The following is a 26,280-nucleotide window of genomic DNA, read 5'->3' as shown; positions in this document are numbered from 1 at the left end:
AAATAGGCAAACAGTGGCCACATTGCAGAGACAGTACAGTATACAGCAGTGACAGTACATGACGAAAGCAGTGACTGTGTAGTGGAGTTCACAGGTCAGATGTCCAGCAGTAATAATAATAGTAATAATAATAAAAATGGAAATAATAATAATAATAATAATAATAATAATAATAGTAATAATAATAATAATAATAATAATAATAATAATAATAATAATAGTAATAATAATAATAATAATAATATAATATAATAATAATTTAATTAAATACATTTTACATTTTAAACAAATAAAATAATAACATAATAAATAAAATAATAAAATATAATGATAAAATATAAGAGTCTTGTGACCTGCAGAGGGCGATATCCATCCTTAGATGATACTGCATGTTATCAGTGATGCATCTTCTTTTTTTTTGCATTTTCTAAACAAGTGAACAGAATTTAAACCACTTGAAACGTCTCATAGATATTAGTCTGGCCTTCACAGAAATTGAGGAAATACATGTAAGGGGGAAAAAATTCATCTCACTCTTTTGCATTGGAAATGGAATTAAACTAGAATTTAAAATGACAGTTTTTTTTTTTGTTTGTTTGTTTCCCCACAAGGACAAAAAATGAGGAGCACATTGGTGAAACCTCTATGCAAATTTTCCTTCTTTCTTTCTCATGTGACCAATCTCTATTTAAATCCTAAACAGCCTCTGAGCTCTACAGGAGACATTCTCAAAAGTTGAGCTTCAAGACCAATCATGTTCTCTGTGTCTCTAATGCTGCTCATGGCAGCCACATCCTGTGAGTGTCTTTGGTTTAATTACAGAAATGAAATCTGCTGTATTTTGTTGTTCATTTTCCTGACAAATTAGTGTATTTGACCCAGCATGTCATGTCTTTGTAAAAAATTATTGAATCTCTTCCAGGTGTCCACTCTGATGAGCTGATTCAGCCTGACTTTCAGACTGTTCATCCAGGGCAGGAAATGACCATCAATTGCAAGGTCTCATATTCAGTTACTAACTATGCTACAGCTTGGATTCGACAACCAGCAGGAAAAGCTCTGGAGTATATTGGAGTTATCTGGAGTGGTGGGAGCTCAGAATACAAAGAGTCTCTGAAAAACAAGTTCAGCATCTCAAGAGACACTAGCAGTAAAACAATAACATTACAAGGGAATAATCTACAGACTGAAGACACAGCTGTGTATTACTGTGCCGGATACACACAGTATTATGAGGTAGTTGCTGTCCTATACAGAAACCTCTATGTAGGTGCTTGTAAAAAAACATAAGTGTAGCCAACAGATATTCATGTATGTAGTTACTACATTCCCCCAAAACTGTAGTCTTCATGCTCACCCAAGAAAGAAAGAAAGAAGGAAAGAAAGTGTGGCTTATCAGAAAATAAATGAACCGCATCACCTTGTTGTAACATACATTAATATGTCCAATATTTTTCCCAAACTTTTCTGGGATTTTCCCAGTATTTTTCCCAGTATTTTTCAGTAAACACAGAAACTAGAGACACATTTTTCTATGTATTGCCAATAAACCACAATAACTCTGAGTATGTTAATTTTGAGTTAAGCGCGTGCATGACAATTATAAAAACCCATCATCAATGGAGCTCTGATACTACGATTCACCATGGCAACCAGCCAAAACAAAAGCCGACTTACTTCACCCAGCTGCTGTTAGAAATTCTTATACGTGCTTATGGTGAGTATGGGCACATTTTCAAAAAAAAAAAAAAAAGATGAAGAAGGAAAAAAAAAAGGCAACACAGCTGCATCGGCAAAGGAGAGACAATTGGTATGGGAGAGAATTACTGCTTAAGCCAATGCATGAGTTTGAATGCAGTAGTCTATTCATTTAACATTTAACCACACCTTCTTTTAATATCACAGGTGGAAGTGGTGTTATTGGTGTTATTTTCTTTTAGGTGCAATCCCATGGGCGCAAAGCACACTTGGCAGCCGCTGAAAATTAAATATAAAAACATAGTTCAAACAGAAACGGCATATTTTGCTAAGGCCTATAAGCTCGTGATTGTACCTCATTTTGGTTTTAATCATATTTGACATATTAAACAAAGTAAATATCATTCAGTGGCTATTTCAACTTGGAGTAGCTTTAACCCCAAACAGAATGCTGTTTTAAGACACATAAATGTCCTCTCACCTAATATTCTGCTTAGCAGATTAACATTTGAGTTGTATCCAGCTAACAAAAAAAGGGAAGAGGCCCACAAAATGGCTGGAGGGTTAGGGTCAGAGTTAGGGTTGGGTTAGGGTTAGAGGCAGAGGAGCTGGCTCTGAGCCATAAAACTGGGCAACCAGTGGCTGAAGGCAACCATGGAGGGAGCTCATCCATATATATATATATATATATATATATACACATACATACATACATACATACACAGCCACTTTGTAAAGGATACAATGCAACTAGTGTTCAGCACATGCACACTGTGGCTGGTTTACCCAAGTACATACCATGCTGCACTCTCTGTAAATGTTTACATACTGAGCACAGTTTCTACAACACACACTTTATTTATTATATTGCACTCATTGTCTTTTGCACAGTACCTGTTTTGTTTACACACTGTCTACTGTCATACACAGTTTAGTTTTTACTGTTTTTTTTTTCTGTTCCCACTGTCAAACTTATATTGTATCACTGGCATATTATTTGTGTTCAATGCACTGTGTCTTCCCATTGTGACACCCCCCCCCCCCCACCCCCCACAGAGGTGGACAAAGTAAACAGCTCCGTTACTTGAGTCAAAGTATAGACACTCCTGGTCAAATATTACTCCAATACAAGTAAAAGTTGTTCAGTTCAATTTTTACTTGAGTTAAAGTACTGGAGTACTTGCTTTTAAAAATACTTAAGTATTCAAAAGTACATTTTCTTTTTAATGTCATCGCATTGTTGTATTGTTGCAACAATGTATTTACGGAGTCTAATGACTCTGAAACAACCTACTGAAAGCACTGACTTGCTTGTAGAACCTGTAGAATAAAAATCTTGTGGAATATGCTACAAAGCCTATAGAAACACAGTTGAACCAAATGCTTCCTCTAGAAAAGACAGTGTATAGCCTCAGTTAAACAGGCACAAGGTTAACTCAGATTGGCCCTAGGTTAATTTTACTTCTACTACATAGCTTTGTCTGAAATGTGAAACAGCTGGATGACCATCGACACCGCTTGATTCCCGTCCCCACCCTCATCTTATTGGTACCGGGTCCTACGTAAAACCGCTGACCTTACAAATATCACTGTGTTTACTAGACAAGATTAAAACATGTATTTCTGAAAGGATTTTGTCAGTAACGCTAACTCGGCATTTTCACTAGCTAACTATTAGTATGCGTCAGCAGTGGATTCACACAGGACCATCAATGGTGTTATGCCCCAAATAGTTTTCAAGCCAACTGGTTTCCATACGTGTTCACACACTGTGTTAACAGTAGAAGTTGTGGTCTGCCTCTGTCACCAGATTCGTCACACATTCACAAACATATAAATCGCAATTTTCAAGTCACATCTCATATCTACTGTGGCAAATGATTGTAAGTGTTAGGCGAACACAGCGCGCGAACGCATACGGGAAGCAATTAGCCTGGAAACCAATTGATTTCAAAAATCTCAGACATGGACACAATATGGTCTATCGCATTTTAGAAAAGAAAATTCGTCCGCTGACTTCAAAGCTATGCGTTAAAGTAACGAGTAACGAGAAACGTCATAGAAATGTAGTGGAGTGAAAAGTACAATATATGTATTTCAAATGTAGTGGAGTAAAAGTAATAAGTTCTCAAAAAAAAAATAACACTCAAGTAAAGTACAGATACTCAAAAAATGTACTTAAGTACAGTACTCAAGTAAATGTACTTCGTTACTGTACTATACATACATACATACATACACACACACACACACACATATACATACACACAACGTTAATCCTCATGGCTACTAATAACAACCAAGGTATCATTTCAAAATTGAAACACCTAACACTTTAGCTGTATGAGATGTATGTGAGTTAGCCTAAACTAATGACCACAGAGAGCAATACAGTCGCTTAACTAATGCTAAGGATTAATAACGATAGTGTAACGGAGTTAGAAAATGAAGTAAATATTTATTATCAATTTGCTATATAAATTTCATAGAGTTAAGCATAAAGAAATGGTGTTTAAGAGCCCCCTAGTGGTGTGTGACTTGCCGCAGATTGTTTAAATTTTGGTCCCTCCGAGTTGCCGTACCCCAGTAGAAGAATTCCTCTTGCTGCCGGTCTGCGGTAATCACACGCCATTGTCTTTTTGAAGAAATTAAAATTTTCTGTTAATTGCCTTCCAGAATTAAAAACAGATAGAACCAGTCTCGTGTTTGCTTCCATTTCTTGGAGGAGAAGAGATCCGTTACACTGGTGCCGTGACCCTTTGGATCATCTCGATCAGCTCGATGCCGATCACCGTGGTTGCTGCGTGGATGTCGGGTTCACCGTTGTGGTCAGACCCATTTTGTCATTGTGTGTGAGGACTGTGCACAATTGAGAACAGTGATTAATTTCCTGATTTAGTACTTTTGTCTTAGAATTTCATTTTGTATTCGGTCTGACAATCTTTGTATCTATTTTATTTTATTCATTTCGTTGTTTTTTTTTGCTTGTTTGTTTTTTTTTGTTTTTTTGTTTTTTTTGTGTATGTGTGTGCAATGGCCAAGCTACCTGAGCGTGTCACTGGTTTAGATATGACAGGTCTAGGATCTCCAATCTTACCAGGGGGGAGGGGTGGATGGTTAAGCAGCCATAGTGAGAGCAGTGTTGCTAGGGAGGGTGACAGAGGGAGGTTTGGGCATTCCCAGTCAGTTGCTGATGTCGGTAGGGGTACGGGGTTAGGTCAAGTCCCGGGTAGTACTCCTGTTGGGCGGTTTGTGAGTGAAAGCCCATTCACATCAACACCCAGTGATGATACAGCTACCCTCCACCACCTCACTAGTATGGTGAGCCAGTTAGGCATACAAATTGGCGAGTCAATAGTAGCTAAACTTATGTCAGCTGGTGTGGTTAATGCGAATAGTGAAACCCAGAGCAACACATGCAGTTACACTCCGACAGAGCTGTCTAGACAAGAGGTGCCACAGGTAACAGTGCACTTGAAGTCTGAGCACGATACATTTCGGGGCGATGGTTCTGACAAGTGTACCATCCAGGAATGGATTGACAAGACCAAAGCTTGCATCAGTAAGCATAAATGCCCCATTTTGATTCAAGCTGAGGAAATAATGAGCAGGCTAGCAGGAAAGGCAAAAGACATTGTTAGAATTAGTCTTCGTAGTGATAACACGCTTGATGTCAAACAGAACCCTGAGCTGATTTACAGTGTTTTGCTTCAGTACTTTAGTGAGACATCGTCCTGTCTCCCGCTTGCAGACTTCTATTCCACTCTTCCCAAACCCAGAGAGGGTCCAGTTGATTACTGGATTCGGTTAAATAAGGCAGCTGATCTTGCTGATGAGGGCCTTTGTAGACAGGGGAGACGGATGGAGAACATAAGCGGGGAGGTGGCCCGAATGTATGTCAAACATTGCCCTGATCCCGATCTAGCCAGCATATTTAAGTGCAAACCTATTCATGAATGGAGCGCGAAGGACATACAAGGAAGGATCGATGACTACCAAAGAGAACATAGAGGCGGTGGGGGTGTCAGTACCCATCTGAGGAGCCATACCACTTCATTGCTTAGTACAGAACCTGACACAGTCTTGGGTGGTCAGAATATGCCAGAGCAGTGTGTTGTTCCATGCTCATTATTTTCTCCTCCAGTCATCAGCCAAGTGTGTCACCAGCCCGATCTCCCACCTGCCCCTGTTCCAGTTCAGAGTCAGCCATGTCATCTTCCCTGCCGGTCTCCTTCACCAGCTATAGCGCAGCGCACACAGCAGTCTGAAGGTCAGGTACTGACGCGCGTGATGGAGATGCTTGAACAGCTCATGGAGAGGGTTCCAAAGCGTGATGTTGCTGACCTGAGGAGCCGCTCGAGGTTTCAGCATGGCCATGGTGGGAACACCTGTCGTGTTTGTGGTGACAGTACACATGCCACTACCACACATTGCATGTCAGAAAGACTGTGTTTTCTTTGTTTTTCTCCTGGTCACACAAAGCGTAACTGTCCAAAAAAGTCTCCTATCCAGCCGACGCTTGAGGAAAACTAGCTGACCCGTATTTGGTGGGAGGCAGTACGTGTCATGTCTCAAACTCCCAAATTATTGGTGAATCAGATTCTGAGAAAACATACATTTCGATTAAGAGTTGCTCTGATGATTCAGAAGCTATCGTGTATCAGAATATGCATGTTGTGGGAGGGAGTGATAGCCTCTTCTACACACCTGTAAGAATCGGTGGTGTGGTGACATTGGGTGCCATGTTGGACAGTGGATCAATGGCTTGCACTATTAGTGAGGCTGCTGAGATAAAATTAAAAGACGCAGGTGTTGTCGATGATCAAAGCAAGTTTGACACTGATGTGGTTCTTGTAGGTTGTGGGGGGCGGTGTGTCAAGCCAAAGTCAGCATCTAATTTATTAATGGAAGTGTATGGCTTTAAAATGTTAGTGCCTACCTTGGTTGTTCCTGGCCAACATGACGAGCTAATACTCAGCACTAATGTCATCAAGCACATCCTCCGTCAGTCTAAGCAATGTGATAACCTCTGGAGAGCTGTATCATCTCCCGCTTCCAGTGATCCTGAGTGTGAACGGTTTTTATCCATGCTTGCCGGTCTGATCCGTTGGAGGGGGGAAGATGTGCCTGGAAAAATTGGAACTGTTAAATGTAATTCAGCTGTGTGTCTCGAGCCTGGACGTGAGTATCTGGTGTGGGGGAAGCTTCACAAGTGCGCTGATGTGTCTCCAGGCAGTGCAGTTTTGACTGAGCCAACGTCATCCCGTTCCGCTCCTAGGGGTGTTATGGTGGCCAGACTTGTCACATCTCTATGGGGTGACAGGTGGGTCCCCTTGAAACTGATAAACACATCAGGCAGCCCAGTGTTGTTGAGACGCAATGCCAAACTAGCAGACCTGTTCCCTTGTATCGCACTTGAGGATCTTGATGATCTTAACTCAACTCTGCCCACAATACTTAGCTATCCCATTGGTGTATCTGAGAGTGCCGATGATGGTTCTTCTGTGGATGAGAGGCTGAAGGCGATTGGTCTCAATGAGCTAGACATAAACTCATGTGAGGTAGCTGAGCAGTATAAGCAGGAGTTAACTGACTTAATTGTGCGATATGAGGACATCTTCGCATGTGGTCACCTCGACTGTGGTAATGCTAAGGAGTTTGTTCACCGCATCCATCTTTCAGATCCTAGACCATTCAGGCTCCCATTCAGGAGAGTAGCCCCTAGTCAGTACCAGAAACTACGTCAAGTGTTATCTGAAATGGAGGAAAAAGAGATCATTAGAAAATCTTCCAGTGAGTATGCATCTCCTTTAGTACTTGTGTGTAAAAAAAATGGAGTCCTGCGTGTATGCACCGATTTTCGTTGGTTGAACAGGAGGACTTTGAAAGATGCACATCCTCTTCCCCACCAGGCTGATTGTTTGGCGCTCGGAGGCAACACGCTTCTCAGCACAATGGGCCTCACGTCCGGGTTCTACAACATGCCATTACATGAGGATGACTGGAAGTACACAGCCTTCACTACACCTATGGGCTTGTTCGAATACAACCGACTACCTCAGGGCCTCTGTAACAGTCCGGGTAGTTTTATGCGTATGATGACTAGTATATTCGGTGACCAAAACTTCCTTAGTTTATTATGTTATTTGGATGACCTCGTTGTTTTTGGTCCTGATGAGAGGACTGCTCTAGATCGTTTGGGGATGGTATTTGATAGACTACGCACTCATAATCTCAAGCTAGCTCCCAAGAAGTGTTGCTTCCTAAGACGGTCTGTGCAGTTCCTTGGTCATGTTGTTGATGACACTGGCGTATCCACGGATCCAAGTAAAACGGAAAGCATCTCAAAGATGAGTAGCTCTGATTTAATGGAATCTGACGGAGTGACGCCATCACAGAAACGGATTAGGTCTTTCCTTGGGATGGTCAACTATTATCAGCACTTTGTCCCTAACTACTCAGCCATTGCGAGGCCGCTCTTTGACCTTCTAAAAGGTCAGAAGAGAAGAGGGCGGAATGGTGTGAAGTCGTTGACAATGCCTCAGACCAGGAAGTTGAAACCTGGTGACTGGACCCCTGAGCGACAGCAGGCTTTTGAAAGACTGAAGGCATCTCTGGTTGACACTGTTGTCCTGGCTCACCCCGATTTCACCCTCCCTTTCATTCTGTCAACGGACGCTTCTCTAGATGGTATTGGTGCTGTCCTCTCACAGGTCCAGGAAGGGGAAACGAGGGCCAGGCCTATTGCTTTTGCCAGTAAGTCTCTCTCCCAGTCACAACGAAACTATCCAGCACATCGTCTGGAATTTTTAGCGTTGAAATGGTCGGTATGTGATAAATTCAGCCATTGGCTCAAGGGCCACATGTTCTCAGTATGGACAGACAATAATCCGCTAGCTCACATACTGACAAAACCTAAGCTTGACTGTTGTGAGCAGCGCTGGGTGGCTAAGCTGGCGAGCTACAACTTTGATATTAAATATGTGCCAGGCCCACAGAACGTTGTTGCAGATGCCCTGAGTCGTGTGCCTTTTGTCAAATCCAGTGTCAGCTCTAGGTTGCTCCGGGAACCATACAAGGCTCTCCTATCTGAAGTAAAAGAGGTGTCTAGTACTTCTGTTCAGAATATTTTTCGAAGGTCTTGTGACTCTGATAGGAGGCCAGATGACATCAGTCATACTCAGTTAGTGTGTGATCCACCCCATGCCAGGCAGTTATCTTTGAGCAATAGCGATGTCCTTGCTGTCTTGGATTCACATATGGTATGGGAAGCTGGTGCTAGGACTCGTGCAGTGTCAGTCCTAAATCATCTCCCTCAAATGGTGCCCCCAGGTCAGGATTCTTTGCCAGCTTATTCAGAACGAGAGCTACGTGAGCGGCAGCTTAGTGACCAAGTGCTGTCGAGAGTTATATATTATGTAGAGAGACGTCGGAGACCATCTAGGAGGGAGAGGGTGAAAGAGCCGGTGGCGGTTGTTCGTTACCTGAAGCACTGGGAGAAATTTGTTGTGAGAAATGGGATTCTGTACAGAGTATCTCGTGGTCAAGTGTCAAGGACAAAACGCTTCCAGTTTGTGGTTCCTGTGTCACTTCTACCTGAGGTGCTGAAGGGGGTGCATGATTTTGCTGGACACCAGGACCAGATCAGGAGTCTGGGCCTTGCAAGGCAACGCTTTTTCTGGCTGAGCCTAGACAGAGATGTGCGGGAGTATGTACGCCACTGCCAACGTTGCATTGTGAGTAAAGCTGCTGAACCTGAGGGTAGAGCTCCCCTGGAAAACATTGTGTCTAGCAGGCCGCTGGAGCTGGTTTGCATTGATTTTTGGTCGGCAGAAGACTCAAGTAACAAATCAGTTGATGTTTTAGTAGTGACTGATCATTTTACCCGGCTGGCTCAAGCGTTTATGTGTAGAGATCAGTCTGCAAAGCAAGTCGCAAGAGTTCTCTGGGACAAATATTTTTGCGTTTTTGGCTTCCCAGAACGGATCCATAGCGATCAGGGAGCAAGTTTTGAGAGCCGGTTGGTCAGTGAACTCCTCCGAGTTTCTGGGGTGAAGAAATCACACACCACTCCCTATCACCCCATGGGGAATGGAAGTGCAGAACGTTTTAACAGAACTCTTGGCAGTATGATCCGTGCCCTGTCCCCAGACGTGAAGAGAGACTGGCCTAGACGTCTACAGACACTGACGTTTTTGTATAATTGTACTATCCATGAGACAACAGGGTATGCACCCTTCTATTTGATGTTTGGGAGGGTGCCTCGTCTCCCTGTGGATGTGCTTTTCCGTTCGGTATTGAGTGATCCAGCTGTGACCAGCTATGACAAGTATGTGGCATCTCTCACTAAGGACCTGGAAGAGGCACTGGTGATTGCACAAGATCATGCAGCTAAAGAGCAGGGCAGACAAAGAGCACTCTACAACAGGAAAGTGAAGGGACTTACCATTGATGTAGGCGATCGGGTCCTCCTGGCGAACAAGACGGAGAGGGGTAAGAGGAAGGTTGCTGACAGGTGGGAGTCGACACTGTACACTGTCGTCGACCGGAATGCTGATACTCACACGTACAAGATCCGTAATTCGGCCACAGACCAGGAGAAGGTGGTCCATTGGAATTTATTGATGTTGGTGAACTTCCTCCCAGTGGATGAGGGGAATGCACTGTCTAAACCTACCTCAAGGTCCTGCAGTGATGTGCCATCAGCTGCTTCATTAACTACAGCGACAGCGGTGCCCCCTCTCAGTGCAGTTGAGGTGTTTAATATTGAGGGATTTGGAAATGACCATGTCTCGAGGAACGGCGATGATGGTGCGGTAACGGCAGCATCAGCAGGAGAACATTCACCGACACTTGAGGGTTCTGACGCTGGTTCTGTGAATGGATGTGCTCCCCTACCTGTCCCAGAGCTGGATTCCGATGAGAGGACCTTGGGTTGGGTCACACAGTTGCCTACTGCTGGTTCCCAGTCTGAGAATGCTGAGCCAGTGGCGAGCGAAGTTTCAGTAACCCCTTTGCCTCAGATTAGTCCAACGGTGTCATCTTGTAGTGAACCCCCAGCTCAGTCTAGTAGCTCGAGACCCGAGGTTCGGACTGATAGTGCTAGAAGTGCTGCGAAACCAACCAAGAAGAGAACCTCTTCTGCTGTCCCTGCACAGTCTGATGAACTTCATACTCCGTGCACTGACACACATGCAGCTGACACTACCAGTAATCTGCCAAATCCCAACACACTTATGCAAGTCAGATCCCGTTTTGGTCGTATTATTAGACCTGTTAACAGACTGCTATACACCATATCTGGACAGGGTATTTTTTCGGATGTGAAACACAATGTTCAGGCCGTTCGTAGGTCAATGTTTTCAGCTTTCGGAGATTAGAAAGCAAATTCCTCTTAGTTCAGTATTAGAACATTACACTGTGGTTACATGATGTTTGGGCTGGTTATGGGTCAATGTTTAGTGTTTTCAGGGACCTGGAGGCAAGTCTTTTTGTTGATTAGTTTTTTTTTTTTTTTTTTTTCCAAGACAAATACGCTATGGGGGATTCTGTTTCCCCCTCTAAGTCAGTTGACTATGTACTATGACTTTGTGTTGTGTTTACGGGTCTTGTGGGGTGTATGATGGCATCCTGCTGCCAGTAGTTGGTGTGGGAGGTTAGCGCTACTCTTTCACCACTTCATCCTTATGGGATAACTTTGGGTTTGGCTGTCCTGTTGTTTGTTGGTGACCCTGTTTTGTGACAATAAGTGTGTTTGTGAGCTTTCAGTTAGCACCATACCCATGATGCTTAAGTTCTATGAAATTCAGTGGGGGTGAATGTAACGGAGTGAAGTAAATGAAGTAAATATTTATTATCAATTTGCTATATAAATTTCATAGAGTTAAGCATAAAGAAATGGTGTTTAAGAGCCCCCTAGTAGTGTGTGACTTGCCGCAGATTGTTTAATTTTGGTCCCTCTGAGTTGCCGTACCCCAGTAGAAGAATTCCTCTTGCTGCGGGTACGTTAATGCATTTCTCCTCATTTCGTTTTTTTATAAGAATTTGAGAAATAATATGTTATAATCTAAACACTTCACTGCACTTTGACCATTGGTTATACTAGCAAATATATTGAAGATAAAAGTAATGTTTTGTTAGATAGTTACAAGTTCATGGGCGTTTTTCATTTTACAATTTAGTGTGTAGTTAACTGGCGCCAAATTTTTGTTCAGACCGTTCGCTTTGCTAGTATAATGAGTGATTGATTTTGTTTTATAGTGCATGTGTTTTATGTTCTCTCCCCCTTTTGTCTACTCAAGGTCTGCGGTAATCACACGCCATTGTCTTTTTGAAGAAATTAAAATTTTCTGTTAATTGCCTTCCAGGTACGTTTCATGTATATAGTTTCTTTACATTTTTGTAACATGCTAGCGAATGTATCAAGCTAGTATAGGCTGGTAATAAGAGTGTTTCTGTGTTTTATATAAAAAAAAATGTTTCTTCTGTATTCTGGCATTGAATTTGTGTTGTTGTGGATTGAGTCGAGTGTATGATTGTCGTTGTCGTTCGGTATGTGTGTGTGGGAAAACGCCCAGTAGAAGAATTCCTCTTGCTGCGGGTCTGCGGTAATCACACGCCATTGTCTTTTTGAAGAAATTAAAATTTTCTGTTAATTGCCTTCCAGAATTAAAAACAGATAGAACCAGTCTCGTGTTTGCTTCCATTTCTTGGAAGAGAAGAGATCCGTTACAATAGCATACAAAAAAAGAGGTTTTCAGAAAAAGTATCAAAGTAACTGACAGTTAGACAGCTTAACCACTTGAATTATTGTAAGATTAAGTAAAATTGAACACTTGCATATATTTTCTGGTATAACTCCCACAGCACACCTTACCCTCTTGACACTACATTTCAGACACTGCTTTACCAGAGCTTTACAAGAAGGTTTACTTTGTTATTTTGTAAAATAAAAAAGTAATAAAAAAAAAAATAAATAAGGCTAGGCAGGAGGCAATTTTTTCCTTAATGCATTTGCTACTCAGTTGTCAAGCATGTACACTGAACTGGTTTTAATAACTTTAATGTACTTGAAATGTGCACTGTGCAACTGTATTACCTAGGAAAATACAAGTATCAGATCGGGACTTGCTATAGGCAGATATTCAATATTAAATGACTTGATCAGGACATCCCTAATAGCTACTGATATTGTTTTTACTTTCTTGTGTGGAATTTTGAGTTTGAAATGCACATTAAAGGGATGACACGTTCTTATCCTTTTTAACAGAGCATGGCTGGGCATTACCAGGAGGAGAGTCCATCAACCTCCACAGCACAGATTAACACAGTGAGATGTTCAGGAAATGCCAGGTTAATTCTGCATCTACAGCTGTAAAATTTAATGTCACCCTTATGTTTTCTAAGTCACTAGTAAAGAAGTTGCAAAAATGCATCTCCTGACTTAGAAATGGTGTACTTGGAGCGGCAGATTAGAAAGGCCTATCTTGAAATTGAATCACTGGAACAACAGTATGGGTTGGGTGCATGGTCACAGGTGAACTGTTACTTGTTGGAACAATCTAAATATAGTAATTGTTGCATTTGCATTTGTAGGAAATAAAGAAGACCAAATAAAATGACTGATTTTTCTTTATTTGACTGCTTGGGGTAGTGTTATCTTAATTTGTGAAATGATTTTGGCCATCCAAGACATCTGCAGGGTGGATGGGATTGTTTTTGTTGTTCATTTGTGTGGCAGGGTGCTGCTCTCCTCTAATTGTGGCAATATTATGGAGAACAACACATGGCACAATAATGTCACACGCCCTCTCTGGGGTTACCCCGACTTTACGCAGACACTGGAACCGACCTTTGAGTATGCCTATTGTCATCTCAACCCGGGGTGTAGTCCTGAAGTGGGCCGCACTGGAACGTTGTTGGGTGACCAGCTCGGGGTCTGGGTAAGGGCTCAACAGAGAGGCCTGGCATGGGTACTCTCTGTCACCAAGCAGGTGGCCATCAAACTCTCCTGTAATTATATAGTGGATACACTGCGTGAAAAGAGGTGTATTCGGCCTGGAATACTCCTGTATATTCCCGGATACTCCACAGATTATCGGCTGTATCCGGCAGTTTGCAGCTCTGTTACGTGGCATGGAATACTCCTGAATATGTACCGTGTTTTGGGGTCTGCCTAGAGCCTTTAGTTGCCATGGTGAATAATCCCTTGGGAGTGCTTTGACGGGAACATTTGCACTTCACACCTTGGGCCACCAGGTATCCTGCAATTGGTCAAAAGTCTTTCTTTGGATTGGTGGAGCAATGTCTTGCCCCTCCTCTAAAACCCTTCCCCATTGGTCCATTGTGGGTCCCCAGACATGAATTCATATGGTTTATATAACAATAATAATAATAATAATTATTATTATTATTAATGTTATTATTATTATTGGTGGTGGTGTTGTTTTATGTTCATAGGTAGATTGTATAGATAGTCTGGCAAACAAAAATGAATTTACACAAATTTTATTATAAATAAAGCAAATACAGTATAATATAAGGCATATAAATTGACAATTTTATATATATATATATATATATATATATATATATATATATATATATATGTATATAATCAATGTACAATATATAACAGAATAGAATACATTAGAACAGAATATACTGTAATATCATAGTATATAATACAAATGCTTTTGGGAGCATAAATGAAACTCTAAATGTTGAGCATTCCCAAGAACAACCCAGCTTCCGTGGTCTCTATTCGGTAGCACCCCACACAGTGCAGACAACTCTGTGCTAGGCGGGAAGACCCACGCTGGCCTTCCATCCAAGATGGCGGCGTCCCCTTCAGAAATTATATCTACTGATGCGGTCCTCCATATGGCAGCCTCTTCCCCAGTTTAAAGAACACTAGCTCCGGCCTTGAGCAGATGCAAAACACAGTGAAAACAGAAATTAGATCACTGAAAACAGCAAATGGAGAAAAAGTCTAAGAACTACTAGGGAAATGATGTTTTGACTTACTCTTCTCCTCCTTTGCCTCGTTCGAGTGGCGATCCTGCCCCCCTCTTTGTTCTCTGGATTCACCCGGTAACTCTTTCGAATAGTCTCAATCGGTCTTTCAGGATGCTAGAGAGAAAAAAAAAGCGGAGAAGAAAGGAAGATTGATTAAAAGTTTGTTTAGAATTCCAAGCACTGCTATGAAACAATCGCGACGATATAGTCTACCAATAAAACACGCTGTCCTACCTTGTCCGTGGATCATATCTGTGCGTGTTGTTTTCAGCATTATGCATTATCCGCACAGCTTCCTGTAGAAGCAAAATTAATACAAGAGTTAAATTCAACCACATTAAGGGATAAAGCAGATAAAGAAATGTGAACGTATCAGAATGCGCGGCAGTCAAAGACGAAAGCCAGAAGGCTACAGAAACAGAACTTACCGAAACAGAGTTATTCCCCGCTCGTCTTCTTTTCTCGGGCAGACTCCTCTTGCGCCTCTTTGATGGGACTCCATCCTGTCCAACCGCCAAATAACATTCTCCATGAACGTTTACTGCTGTTCAGACATCTTCTTAAAAATGCATTTAACGGGGACACCAGTTGTTTGTTTTCGTTCGGACTCGGCAATTGGATATTCCCGGCGCACGAGTAGCCTCTCCACTCCGCTGTCCGTTCGAAAACTTAAGTGTTCTTTTGCAAGCCATCTTCAAAATGCACACTATCGACAGAATACGGAGTACAACTTCTGTAATCCTTCAGTGACTCGCTTCTCCTTACCTTACTACAGGTAACCCCTTCCCCAAAGCAAATTTCGCGCTGCAGTTGCACACAATGCTATTGGTTACTGTCACCCTACGCCACGCACGCACAGAAAACTGATTGGACAGGACTCAACCTTCGATTCTAAGTGGGTGGTTTGAAAACGGGGCGCGTCCTCGTACTGAGGAGAAACATTCCGAACAAACAAGCGAGAACCAACAACAAAAACTCCTATGCCCTGCAAACTTTTTTTTTTTTTTAAAGTCCTGTATCCTTTGTCCCCCATCCCTCATACTGAGATAATGTCCCGCATTTTCGCTAGTCGTTTGGTTTTTAACTGTCAGAAATAAAAAAATATATGGATCCGTTATCTTACCCGCCTGCACATGAGCATAGTTTCTAATCTATTTAATAGCGCTATGTCAAAAGCAGTAAAAATGCAACATAGGCGAGTTTTTTTTTAAAGCCTTGCTTTCACCAAATGGCTGAGAGGAGAGCGTTGAGGGCGGTCATCAAGAGTCTGTGGCGGCCGTCAATCAAACTGTGCAGCTGTGGGGCCGACGAATTTTTTGCTACGTCACAAAAACCAAACTTAGTAAAACTTTACAGATATGAAGATAAACGCTGTCAGCCGACGTCATGGTCAAAAAGAAAGGAAAAAGTTCTTTTATCCCTTCTGACCATACTACTCATCCAATAGAGATTTTGGCTTGATATAAAGATTTGCATTGAAATTGTTTTATTTTATGTAATATTTTATTTTGAGCCTTATTTATTCTTATAGTTGGATTTGGTCAGGGGTTTAACTTGAAAGACTTGAGCTGTATGATGCCTGCTGCTTTGCTTAAGTACAGTTGCCTTTGATGGGCCTGTAATGGCCAATGCATGTTGGATGTCTATCAGTACAAGTGTATACAAGTGTTTCTTATACAGTTAGACTGACATTATATCTAAGTTTTACATCATCTCTCAGCATTAGTAACATCTCCCATATTGTCCCACACAAACTTACTACTTGTCCCCCATTTGGTCTGTTTGCATCTGGTCACCCTGTACCTTTGACCCCAAGTAAAGGACAGTTGCATAACCATCAAATATGTAATTAATGAACCTCTCATTTAGACTTTTTTTAAATTATGTTTTCAGTGTGTTTTTGTATGCTCCATTTGAAGTGTCCATTGTAATTTAGCTGCACGACAGAGCAATGACATTAAAGGCTACATGGGCCTACCACTGCTGTATTATACACCATGCAACACCTAAGAAGTTTGTGTGGTTATCAAAATATCGGCTAAATATTACATATAGGCTAACTGATAGAAAGTTACAGTGAGGAAGGGGGGCAGGCTTCTATACCCAGTCCCACCTAGACCACTGACAGTTATTAGCATTTGAAAGGCCAAGCCATCAGCTAACGACTGTGGTCACGCGGATGCCTGAAAACTGCCGTCTAACAGCTGTATTCGGACATTTGTGGGAGTTTTCAGGTCCGCATGACAAAGTTCTGCGGGCATCCGAATACCTCCAGAAAACAGCAGGTTTAGCGGAAGTTTACTTTGTCCGGATATTTCCGAATACACCACTTTTCACGCAGTGATACATTTTCAGGGCGTTAAAAGAGGGAGACAAGGGAATGATATTTGTGCAAAGCTTTACTTACCTTACTCAGTTTTAACTATCCACAATATTATATTACAACATGGATTACCTGGGTATAAAGGACAGTTTAATCTGGGCTCCACAGTCAAGGTGAGTCAGCACCATATGCTTAGGATAGGAGCTTGTAGGAGGTCCAGACAAGCAGCCATTTTGTGAATGTCGTCCAACTCCCGTCTTGAATGAATTAGGATTGTGCCATTCCCACCTTTCTAAAGAACCTGGGGAGTATTCCAGAAAGCAGGTTTAATGAAAACTGAGTTTGTTGACCCTGAGATGAGGGAAACTCTGGGTTTTCCATTCCAGAAAGCGAGGTAACTCAAACTCTGGCTCAGTTACCGTGGTAACTGACTCTGAACCTAACCTGCTTGCTGGCAGGTTTTCTTTAGTAAACCCTGAGTGTCTCCTTAACTCCTCCCTCTGGCTGAACCTGAAGCAGCTGTCAAACATGGTGTGTCTTTTCCTTGCTAACCTGATCTGCGTGCAAATGTCAGAGTGTAAAACATTTTATGTTTTATTTTAAGTTGAAATACAGCTTGGATTCAACAACCAACAGGAAAAGCTCTGGAGTTTATGGGCATTATCTGATATGATGGGGGCTTAAGCTACATCGAGTCTCTAAAACACAAGTTCAGCATCTCCAGAGACACCAGCAGTAACACAATAACATTACAAGGGAATAATCTACAGCTGTGTATTACTGTGCCTGTTATACATTATATCCATCTGGTAGAGGAGCTGTACAATACTGACATACTCCGGGCACATCGCAGCAGTCACACGATCCTGCAGATTCGCCCTATACAACATCAGGAGAATCCGCCCTTTCCTCACGCAACAGGCAACCCAGCTCCTAGTCCAAGCGCTTGTCATCTCCCGCCTGGACTACTGCAACGTTCTACTGGCTGGCTTGCCGGCCTGCGCCATCAGGCCGCTCCAGCTCATGCAGAATGCCGCTGCACGCCTGGTATTCAACCTCCCTAAGCACTCTCATGTCACTCCGCTGCTTACTGCACTCCACTGGCTTCCGGTAGCAGCCCGCATCCAGTTCAAGACACTGGTGCTGGCCTACCAGGCCACAAGAGGCTCTGCCCCATCATACCTTCAGTCTCTTATAACGCCTTACACCCCAACTAGGACCCTCCGCTCCACGTCCTCCGGACAACTGACGGTCCCCTCACTCCGGGAACCCGGCAGCCGCTCCTCCCGACCACGCCTCTTCTCTGCCATTGCCCCGAGGTGGTGGAACGACCTCCCCAATGCAGTCAAGACTGCGGAGTCTCTTACCATCTTCCGCAGGAAACTGAAAACCCACCTCTTTAGAACACACCTGTCCCCCAATGCCTAACCTCCCTTCCCCCAATGCCTAACCTCCCTTCCCTAGAGAAAAAAAAAAAAAAAAAACCTTTGTCTTGTATTTCTGTTTGTAAAAGTATTCCAGGGGCGCAATGCGAAAGGGCAATTTGACGCTCAGTCTTATTATGATCTCTGTTGAAGGTATTAGAAATCCGACTGATGCACCAATTGTAAGTCGCTTTGGAAAAAAGCGTCTGCCAAATAACTAAATTGTACAAAAACTCACACACAGCCTCAAAACACGTTCATTCAATGTCACACTTCACATTACTGCCAAACGATCTTGCTGCATATAGAAATGCATGTTTTAACTTACATAATTGTTTTTCTTTTTTTTTTTCTGAACAGTTTCTGTTTTAGTGTAAGGAGCTGTCAGCCTGCTTGTGTCCACTCGTCAGGACCATTTCATTTTGAGACTGTGCATGAACACGCATCACATGGATAATATACTACAACTTTACTAATGGTATGTTCATGTAGTTATGCACAAACACACACAAGCTCACAAACAGAAAATAATTCACATTCATTCCTTTTATTGTTACCACACTGGGAATCTGAATGCACAATGATTCTTCATCTGGCAGTAGTATATATCCTATACTTTCTGTCAAACTGTCAATCAAAGTGATTTATGACCCCTCTGTGATTCATGACCCCTCCCCACGCTCCCTTTCCCACCCTACTCTCCCTTTCCCCTCTCTCTCCCACCCCCCTTGTGCTCGTCCAGGGGATGGCTGACATGGGGCATGAGTGGTTGACAGGAGTAAACAGGACATGTACGGGCCAGTCCCACTAGTAATAAATACGCTTGACCTGTAAATAGCATTCTGTATATATCCTTGTGTTTGCAACTGAGTCTAACTAGTTAGCTGTTTAAAAAACGTCTGCATCTGCAGCAGTAAAGAGTGTGAAGAGGATACCCCTCGTCACTATTACTGACAACACTATGGTGGGCGACAAAATGACTTTTGCGCCAAGAAAGAAGACATCCGAGAGTTTGATTCATTTTCTTCAAAATGGGAACAAAGCTGTGGAATACAAATGGCCATTGTCTGACTGACATGTTGCTGTATATGTTTTCGACAAAGTTGTGCCATCTGTGAAGCTGTACGTCGTTGAATCTGGTGAGACGTTTACAGAGGACACGATACACATTCCATTCTTTGGTAAAGACTAGAGTTTGTTCAGAAACAAAGTTTGGAGAGACCTTGAAGTCGCTGGTTTGGAACATGTCTACAACACGGCGAATAGTACAACACAACAGAAAAGCTACTACATATTTGCAAATCGTTTTGAAAAGGATCCTGATGATTATATGTATATGTGTGAATGCACGATTGTGAATACAGGTGAAGATATAGATGTTGAGAGGATCATGCGTGACCTGAAAATTATGTTTCTTTGGAAAGACATGCCTGCTCTGCATGCTGTTTTCAAGAAAATAGACAGGCTGTACAAATGGTATGATGCACTGGACAGATATCAAGACATCAAAGTAAAACTTTTTCATACGTGTGACTCCAACATTGGGTGTGACCGTGGGGGTGTCCATTCGGAATCACCACCCATTCTCTACATGCAAAAAGACTGATGGCTCTGAGACAGACCCCATCTCAAAGATTTGTTGACTGCTGACTAGCCATAAGACAGGTAAATGAAACAACTATACCCGAAGACTGCAGTTGGCTTGACGAATTTTGCGAGAAGATTGGGAGAATGAATTTGATTTATACACCAGGATCTGAGTCTACCAAAATGCTAACTGGATCGTCTTCTCCAGGGGGCATAGAGACTACATCCGCACTATCACAACCCACCGAAGACGTGGGCTTCAAACTCATAAAGGCCGCTGTGGGTGTCATACTTGAACACATCATTGAGAGAAAGTTGCGGGAACGTTGTTTTGGGTGTGAAGTGAACCATCCGAGTCAGCTACGACATTTATGTCTCTTTGATCCTGACCCCTACTTTTTTTTATTCACACATCAAGGAAATAAAAGAGAAACTTTTTAAGCCAAAGTTACCACAAGCCATCGTGCGTCTTTTGGGGGCATACGGACTATGACTACACCCACAAAAAATCTGCGGCTCTGTGGAAGCTATCGTCATGGGAAATCAGAGAAAATCTTGTTGATCTACAGTATGAGGAGGTTGTTTACGACGTTCTGTAACAGTCAGCTATCCAAATAGTGATCACTACCAACAAATACACAGGTTAAAATTCATTCTCTTTAAGATATGATTGACATTTCTTTTGAATTGAGCCAAATTCGGATTGATAAATAAAACAAATTTACTATGCAGAAGATACCGTTTTTTTTGAGTATATTGTCAATAACCCACAATCAAACACAAACATCCATCCAACGCTTCTAATTCACACACAAACCAAGCACAGTTCTTAAAGTTCCAGTGATAAAACACTAGCTGCACTTTACGCACCCGTGCTCCTCTCACTCACAATGTAGAAAGTCATTTAGAACGTGCATGTAATCCAACGAAAATATGCAAAAAGGGCAACCCAGAATTACACAAAAAAACAGAAAAAAAAGTCCCAAAAATTCAACAAGCAGCAAAAAATATAATCTACAACTGAACCAGGAAAAAGAAAAAGAAAAAGAAAGAGAACAATCTCACTGGTTTGGCCAACTGCAGTTACACTTTGCAGTGAATTCATTCATTTAAAAGCAAATTCATCACATTATATATATTTTGTGTCTCTGTCTAAATATCTTGTTATCATGATAACATTCTTGTTTTTCAACTGCAAAGTCAGCCTACTCATCTTTAATGCATCTGTAATCTAATTTATTCATTCCTGTATTTTAAAAATATTTTAAACACACACACACACATGTCATATCTGAGGTGATCCTTTCTCTTCACAGTTTACATGTACATGATGATGACAATGATGATGATAATGATGATGATGAGGGTATTCTTATGAGGCTATTATTTCTTCTTCTTCTTCTTCTTCTTCTTCTTCGTCTTCTTCTTCTTCTTCTTCTTCTTCGTCTTCCTCTTTGTTCTTTCTTGAATTATTTTCTTTTATTTTTCTTCCTCCTCATATTTCTTCTTTTCTTTGTTTTTCTCATTATTATTATTATTATTATTATTGTTGTTGTTGTTGTTGTTGTTGTTGTTGTTGTTAAAATGAGCGCCAAATAAAAACATTGCTGAATTTTGATAATCTAGCTTTGAATTATGAAAGAATCATGACAGATTCCATACTGTTTTCAAAGCTTTTCACTGTATCCGCATCTCAAGAGATGAGGGACAATGTAAAGTTATGCTTTGGTTCAGCCCTTTATAATCTCAAGTCCCTTTTCATCACTGTCTGTGTGAACAATATTTACAGAGGTAGCTTCTGTCAACTCAGCACTGGCGGATCTAGGTTGTATGGTGCCCTGGGCGAACCTTGCCTTCAGCACCCCCCACCATCCCCAACCAACAAAAAATGTGTGTCTATCACCTCTTTACAATCAAGTAATCCGTGTTGGTCATTCAGATTTCCCAAATCAGCAAAACACATTGCACAGCTAAGGTACGCTTCGCGCTTCTTCTTAAATATTATCAACATACCTTGCAACCGAGACATAAAATTGACTGGTGGAATAGAGTGACATCACAACCAGGAGTCAAACATTAATCCTACAGTAATGTGCATTGGGCTGCCTATGACCTCCTTCGCTTACAAGTGAGAACATGTTTATTCTGCTGCTTATTCTCGTCCAGAGTTTATATGGATCAGCTAAAGAAAGGAAGGTGACATACCCATCCACCCCAAACAAAGAACTATATCTACCTGCACAAATCAACGAGACAGTGCATTAGAAGCGAGCTAGGTTACCGCTGCAATGGTTAACTTCTGTCTCCGTCTTTTGGCATAATGTGGATGGTATTAACGTAGATATTCTGTGAGCAAAAAGTCCTGCTTCCGTAAATGTAAATCTCTGTGATTGCCCACACACTGTGAATAGTGAATTTGTCTCTGCATTTAACCCATCCAATGCACCAGTAGTGAACACACACAATAGACGCAGGAGCAGTGGGCAGCATTCCTCTGCACCCGGGGAGCATTAGGATTAAGTGCCTTGCTCAAGTGTACACAGCCATGGATGTTGGGCCTGGGAATCAAACCGGCAACCCTCCAGTCACGAGGCCGGTTCTCTAAACTTTAGACCATGGCTGCACCGCGAAAGAGGCTTGGCAGAGGTGCCCCAGGTGCAGACCGGTTGTATATTATTCTTAACGATTTCCAACAAACCGGACAAAAAAAAAAAAAAAAAAAAGCAACAATATGTCTGTGGAGCTATGTATTCACAGTATTATGATTGAACTGTGGTTTATTTGGTAGCATTTCACAGTGTTGCTGATTTTACTAATTGCATTAGTACTGTACAAAGTTAGAGGTGCACTATTTGATGGCTTCCCTTGCTCCCCCTACCTCATGCTTCCAGTGGGGAGACCTGAGGTCAACCAAACCCTGCCCCCTTTCCCATTTCCCATTTTGTAGTTCTGAGTGGAAGACATTCCCAGGCAGTAGCCTACCTAGTTAACAAACTAGAGTCAGGGCACCCACTCTGACATGGTTGAATGACCCACACCGTGACATGATATCACGGACGTGATGTGCAAATGAGCGATAGAAAACCGATAGTGCAAATGTCACCATTCCTATCTTTTTTTTTTATTATTATTATTTGTTTTGTTTTGTTTTTCTTTGCAGGCACTCCGTGCCACCCCAGGCAAAATGCCGCCCGGGCCTCGCCCATGTCTGAAACCGTCCCTGCTCAGATTCACCATATCCAGAGATGACTCCAGCAGTAAGCTGCATTTACAGATGAACCGTCTGAAGAATGAAGACAGTTATGTGTATTACTGTGCTGGAGAGTCACAGTGAGAGACAAAGACAGCAGACCTCTCATGTAAATCTCAGTTGAAACAGATTGTGTTGTGCTCTTCAGTAGTGCAGAAGTGAAAAGTAGATCTCAGTTTTAGATATAAGCCTATGAGCAAATAATGTGAAAATCATGTATGGAAATTATAGTATTGTATTGGTTTCATGACAAAATGGATGATTCACAGCTCTTTCTACTAAAGCTGAATAGTTGAAGTAGGTATGACAAACCAGGAGAAAATGTCACTGTGTCTACGGTGTCTCTTCTTGACCACAAGGGGGCACTTGCTGTCTATCTAATGTAAAAATAGATGAGCCACTGATATTTTCATTGGTAGATCCTGAGGTTTCACATATCCTGCTTATGCCACTTCACTGATCTCTACTTTTAATTATATTAGTTCACGCCCATATGCCAATGCAAATCTACTGAATTCTTCATCATGTTCACTATTTAAACAGCAATGGTCTGAAAGTTCTCCTCCAGAGCAGCTCTAACTAGCATAAACAATGTTCTCTTTTTCTCTGCTGTCACAACTGCTGCTGCTGGCAGCCATGTCTTGTGAGTTCTTGGTTCTGGTGAAATAGTTATAAGCAATTCATAAATGATCATATCGTTACTGTTCTTTGAATAAATTTGTCTGTGTGGTCCTACAGGTGTCCATTGTCAGATTGTTCTCACACAGTCTGAACAGTCAGTGGTCGTGTCTCCAGGTGGAGCCCACAAACTCACCTGTGTCTGCAGTGGATTTAGTGTGAGTAGCACTAGCATGCACTGGGTCCGTCAGGCTCCTGGAAAAGGACTTGAATGGATCATTTTCTATTATTCTGATAGCATCAAGAGCACAGCCCAGGCAGTGCAGGGCCGCTTCACAGCATCCAAGGACAGCTCTAATTTCTACCTTCATATGATCCAACTGAAGACTGAGGACACTGCAGTTTATTACTGTGCTAGAGATTCACTGTGATTAAACTTATACAATCAGCTGTACGAAAACAAAAAGGGGAAGGATTTGGGTGGAGATTTGTATGTATGATACTATATGTTTCCCCCTTAGGACTCAAAATATGGTCAGACAGTCATTTGTTTAACTCCCTTGTCCTCCACCAATTAAACATCTGTAATTGCATTTGTAATGATTCAGTGAGTCTCCCCCTTGAATGTCAGCCATCTTCATCTTGGTAAATGGACTAGAACATTCTAACCATGAACTGTAATATCAATCATGAAGTCTTTCACACTCTGACATTTGCAAAAATGTGAATCGATATAACATGTGTATTCACTGAATTCAACCCATATCATATAAAAACCTTAAGTCTAAAGAGATGTCAAATGCAGGACAGCTCATTCATAAATATTATTTATTGTCATTTGCAATCAATACATTACAAATTTAAAGGGTAACAATGTCACACCCTTGAGAATCTGATACAGATGTCACTTTGACGTCATCAAATCTGATCATTTTATATTTCCTGTGCAGAATGTAAAAAAACAGACCATACTGAGTTTTTGCCTGTCATATATGATTTGAAGTCATTTTATAAAATCACGTAGAAAATATTAACACAATGGTCAAAGATAAAGAAACAGAAAAGACAGGATTTTTATGCCACTTCACCCTGTGAAGAACAAAACTCTTAGGACAGTGGTGAATGAAACAGTTTGATCTCATATTCTGGCAAAATGAGACACTTTTTTTTTTTTTTAGTTAAGGTAATAATTTACCAATATGACAAAAATGGAACAAACACTTCTTTCAAATACTCCTTTTTTTTGAGCTCCAACTTATAACTCTGCTTTTCCATATTTCCATATATCTGTATACTCTAAACAACACATGCTTCTCTACTTCTGCACACATAAGAACTCACTAATTATTTATATTGTTTTGAAGGTGAATTCTTTTAAGAAACAAACAAACAAACAAAAAAATACCGGACACCTTTGCTGTCGTTGTCACTTTTAAACCTATGGAGGGCAAACCATTCTACCCTTCATAATTACGTACTGTATCTGTTCATCCATGTAAACCATTCTATGGAGTCAAAAGATTTTTTTTTGATCATCATGTTGATGTTTAAAGAATGTAAGGTACTTCTAAACATTTGATTTAACTTTGATGTATGGATTTGAATATTTTCCAATTTCACATGATGCTCTTAAATTCAAGGTTCAATTTAATTTATTATATCCTCTTTGTTTACAGATGTATATGGGTCAGACACTGACTGAGTCTGAACCAGTGATCATTAAACCTGGTGGATCTCATAAACTGACCTGTACAGCCTCTGGGTTTGACTTAGCTACTGGATGGCTTGGATCAGACACGCTCCTGGAAAAGGGCTGGAATTTCTGATAGATAATAGTGATAGAAAATCTTACTCCAGTGGTGTTGAGGGAAGGTTCACCATCTCTAGAGACAACAGTAAGAATCAGCTCTATCTACAGATGAACAGCCTGAAGACTGAAGACGCAGCTGTGTATTTCTGCACCAGAGACTCACAGTGAGAGAAAGTGAAGCAGTGTAATGGTTACTTAAAGGTCTACCTTCGTGTATGGCATTGTCGTGATGAGAGGAACATGTATTGTTTTTTTAATTTTTATCACTTAATTTAAATGCTATACATGTTTTCAGTTTCCGATGTTAACACGGGTTTTGGGGATGGACTTTTATGCACACTTTTATGTTTAAATGCGGAGGAACGGGAATGACGTGCTACCTGTTGTCGAAGCGCGAAAAGAGGAGAGCAAGGCTACGTTTGGTGGTCTGGCAAACGCGGAACTACTAGGAGTTGATGAACAGTAGATCTACCTTTCCGCTTATGGATTATACTGTTAAAAAGGAATCACTGGAATACCGCATGACAAGGACCTTATTTTTCTAAACTGGACG

General features: G+C 41.5%; 1 gene segment (V, D, J or C); it reads left to right on the top strand.

Annotated features, from left to right (window-relative positions):
* Positions 1 to 754: 754 nt before the first annotated feature.
* On the top strand, positions 755 to 24,348 carry LOC115819417 (immunoglobulin heavy variable 3-33-like). The segment is given in 2 exon segments: positions 755 to 797; positions 24,038 to 24,348. Coding segments are annotated over 2 exon segments (354 nt in total).
* Positions 24,349 to 26,280: the final 1,932 nt, after the last annotated feature.

This window comes from Chanos chanos, chromosome 8, assembly GCF_902362185.1.
Source record: "Chanos chanos chromosome 8, fChaCha1.1, whole genome shotgun sequence".
In the NCBI taxonomy this organism is placed as follows: domain Eukaryota; kingdom Metazoa; phylum Chordata; class Actinopteri; order Gonorynchiformes; family Chanidae; genus Chanos; species Chanos chanos.
The sequence above is the reverse complement of the archived record's forward strand: the minus strand, read 5'-3'. Positions and strand labels throughout refer to the sequence as shown.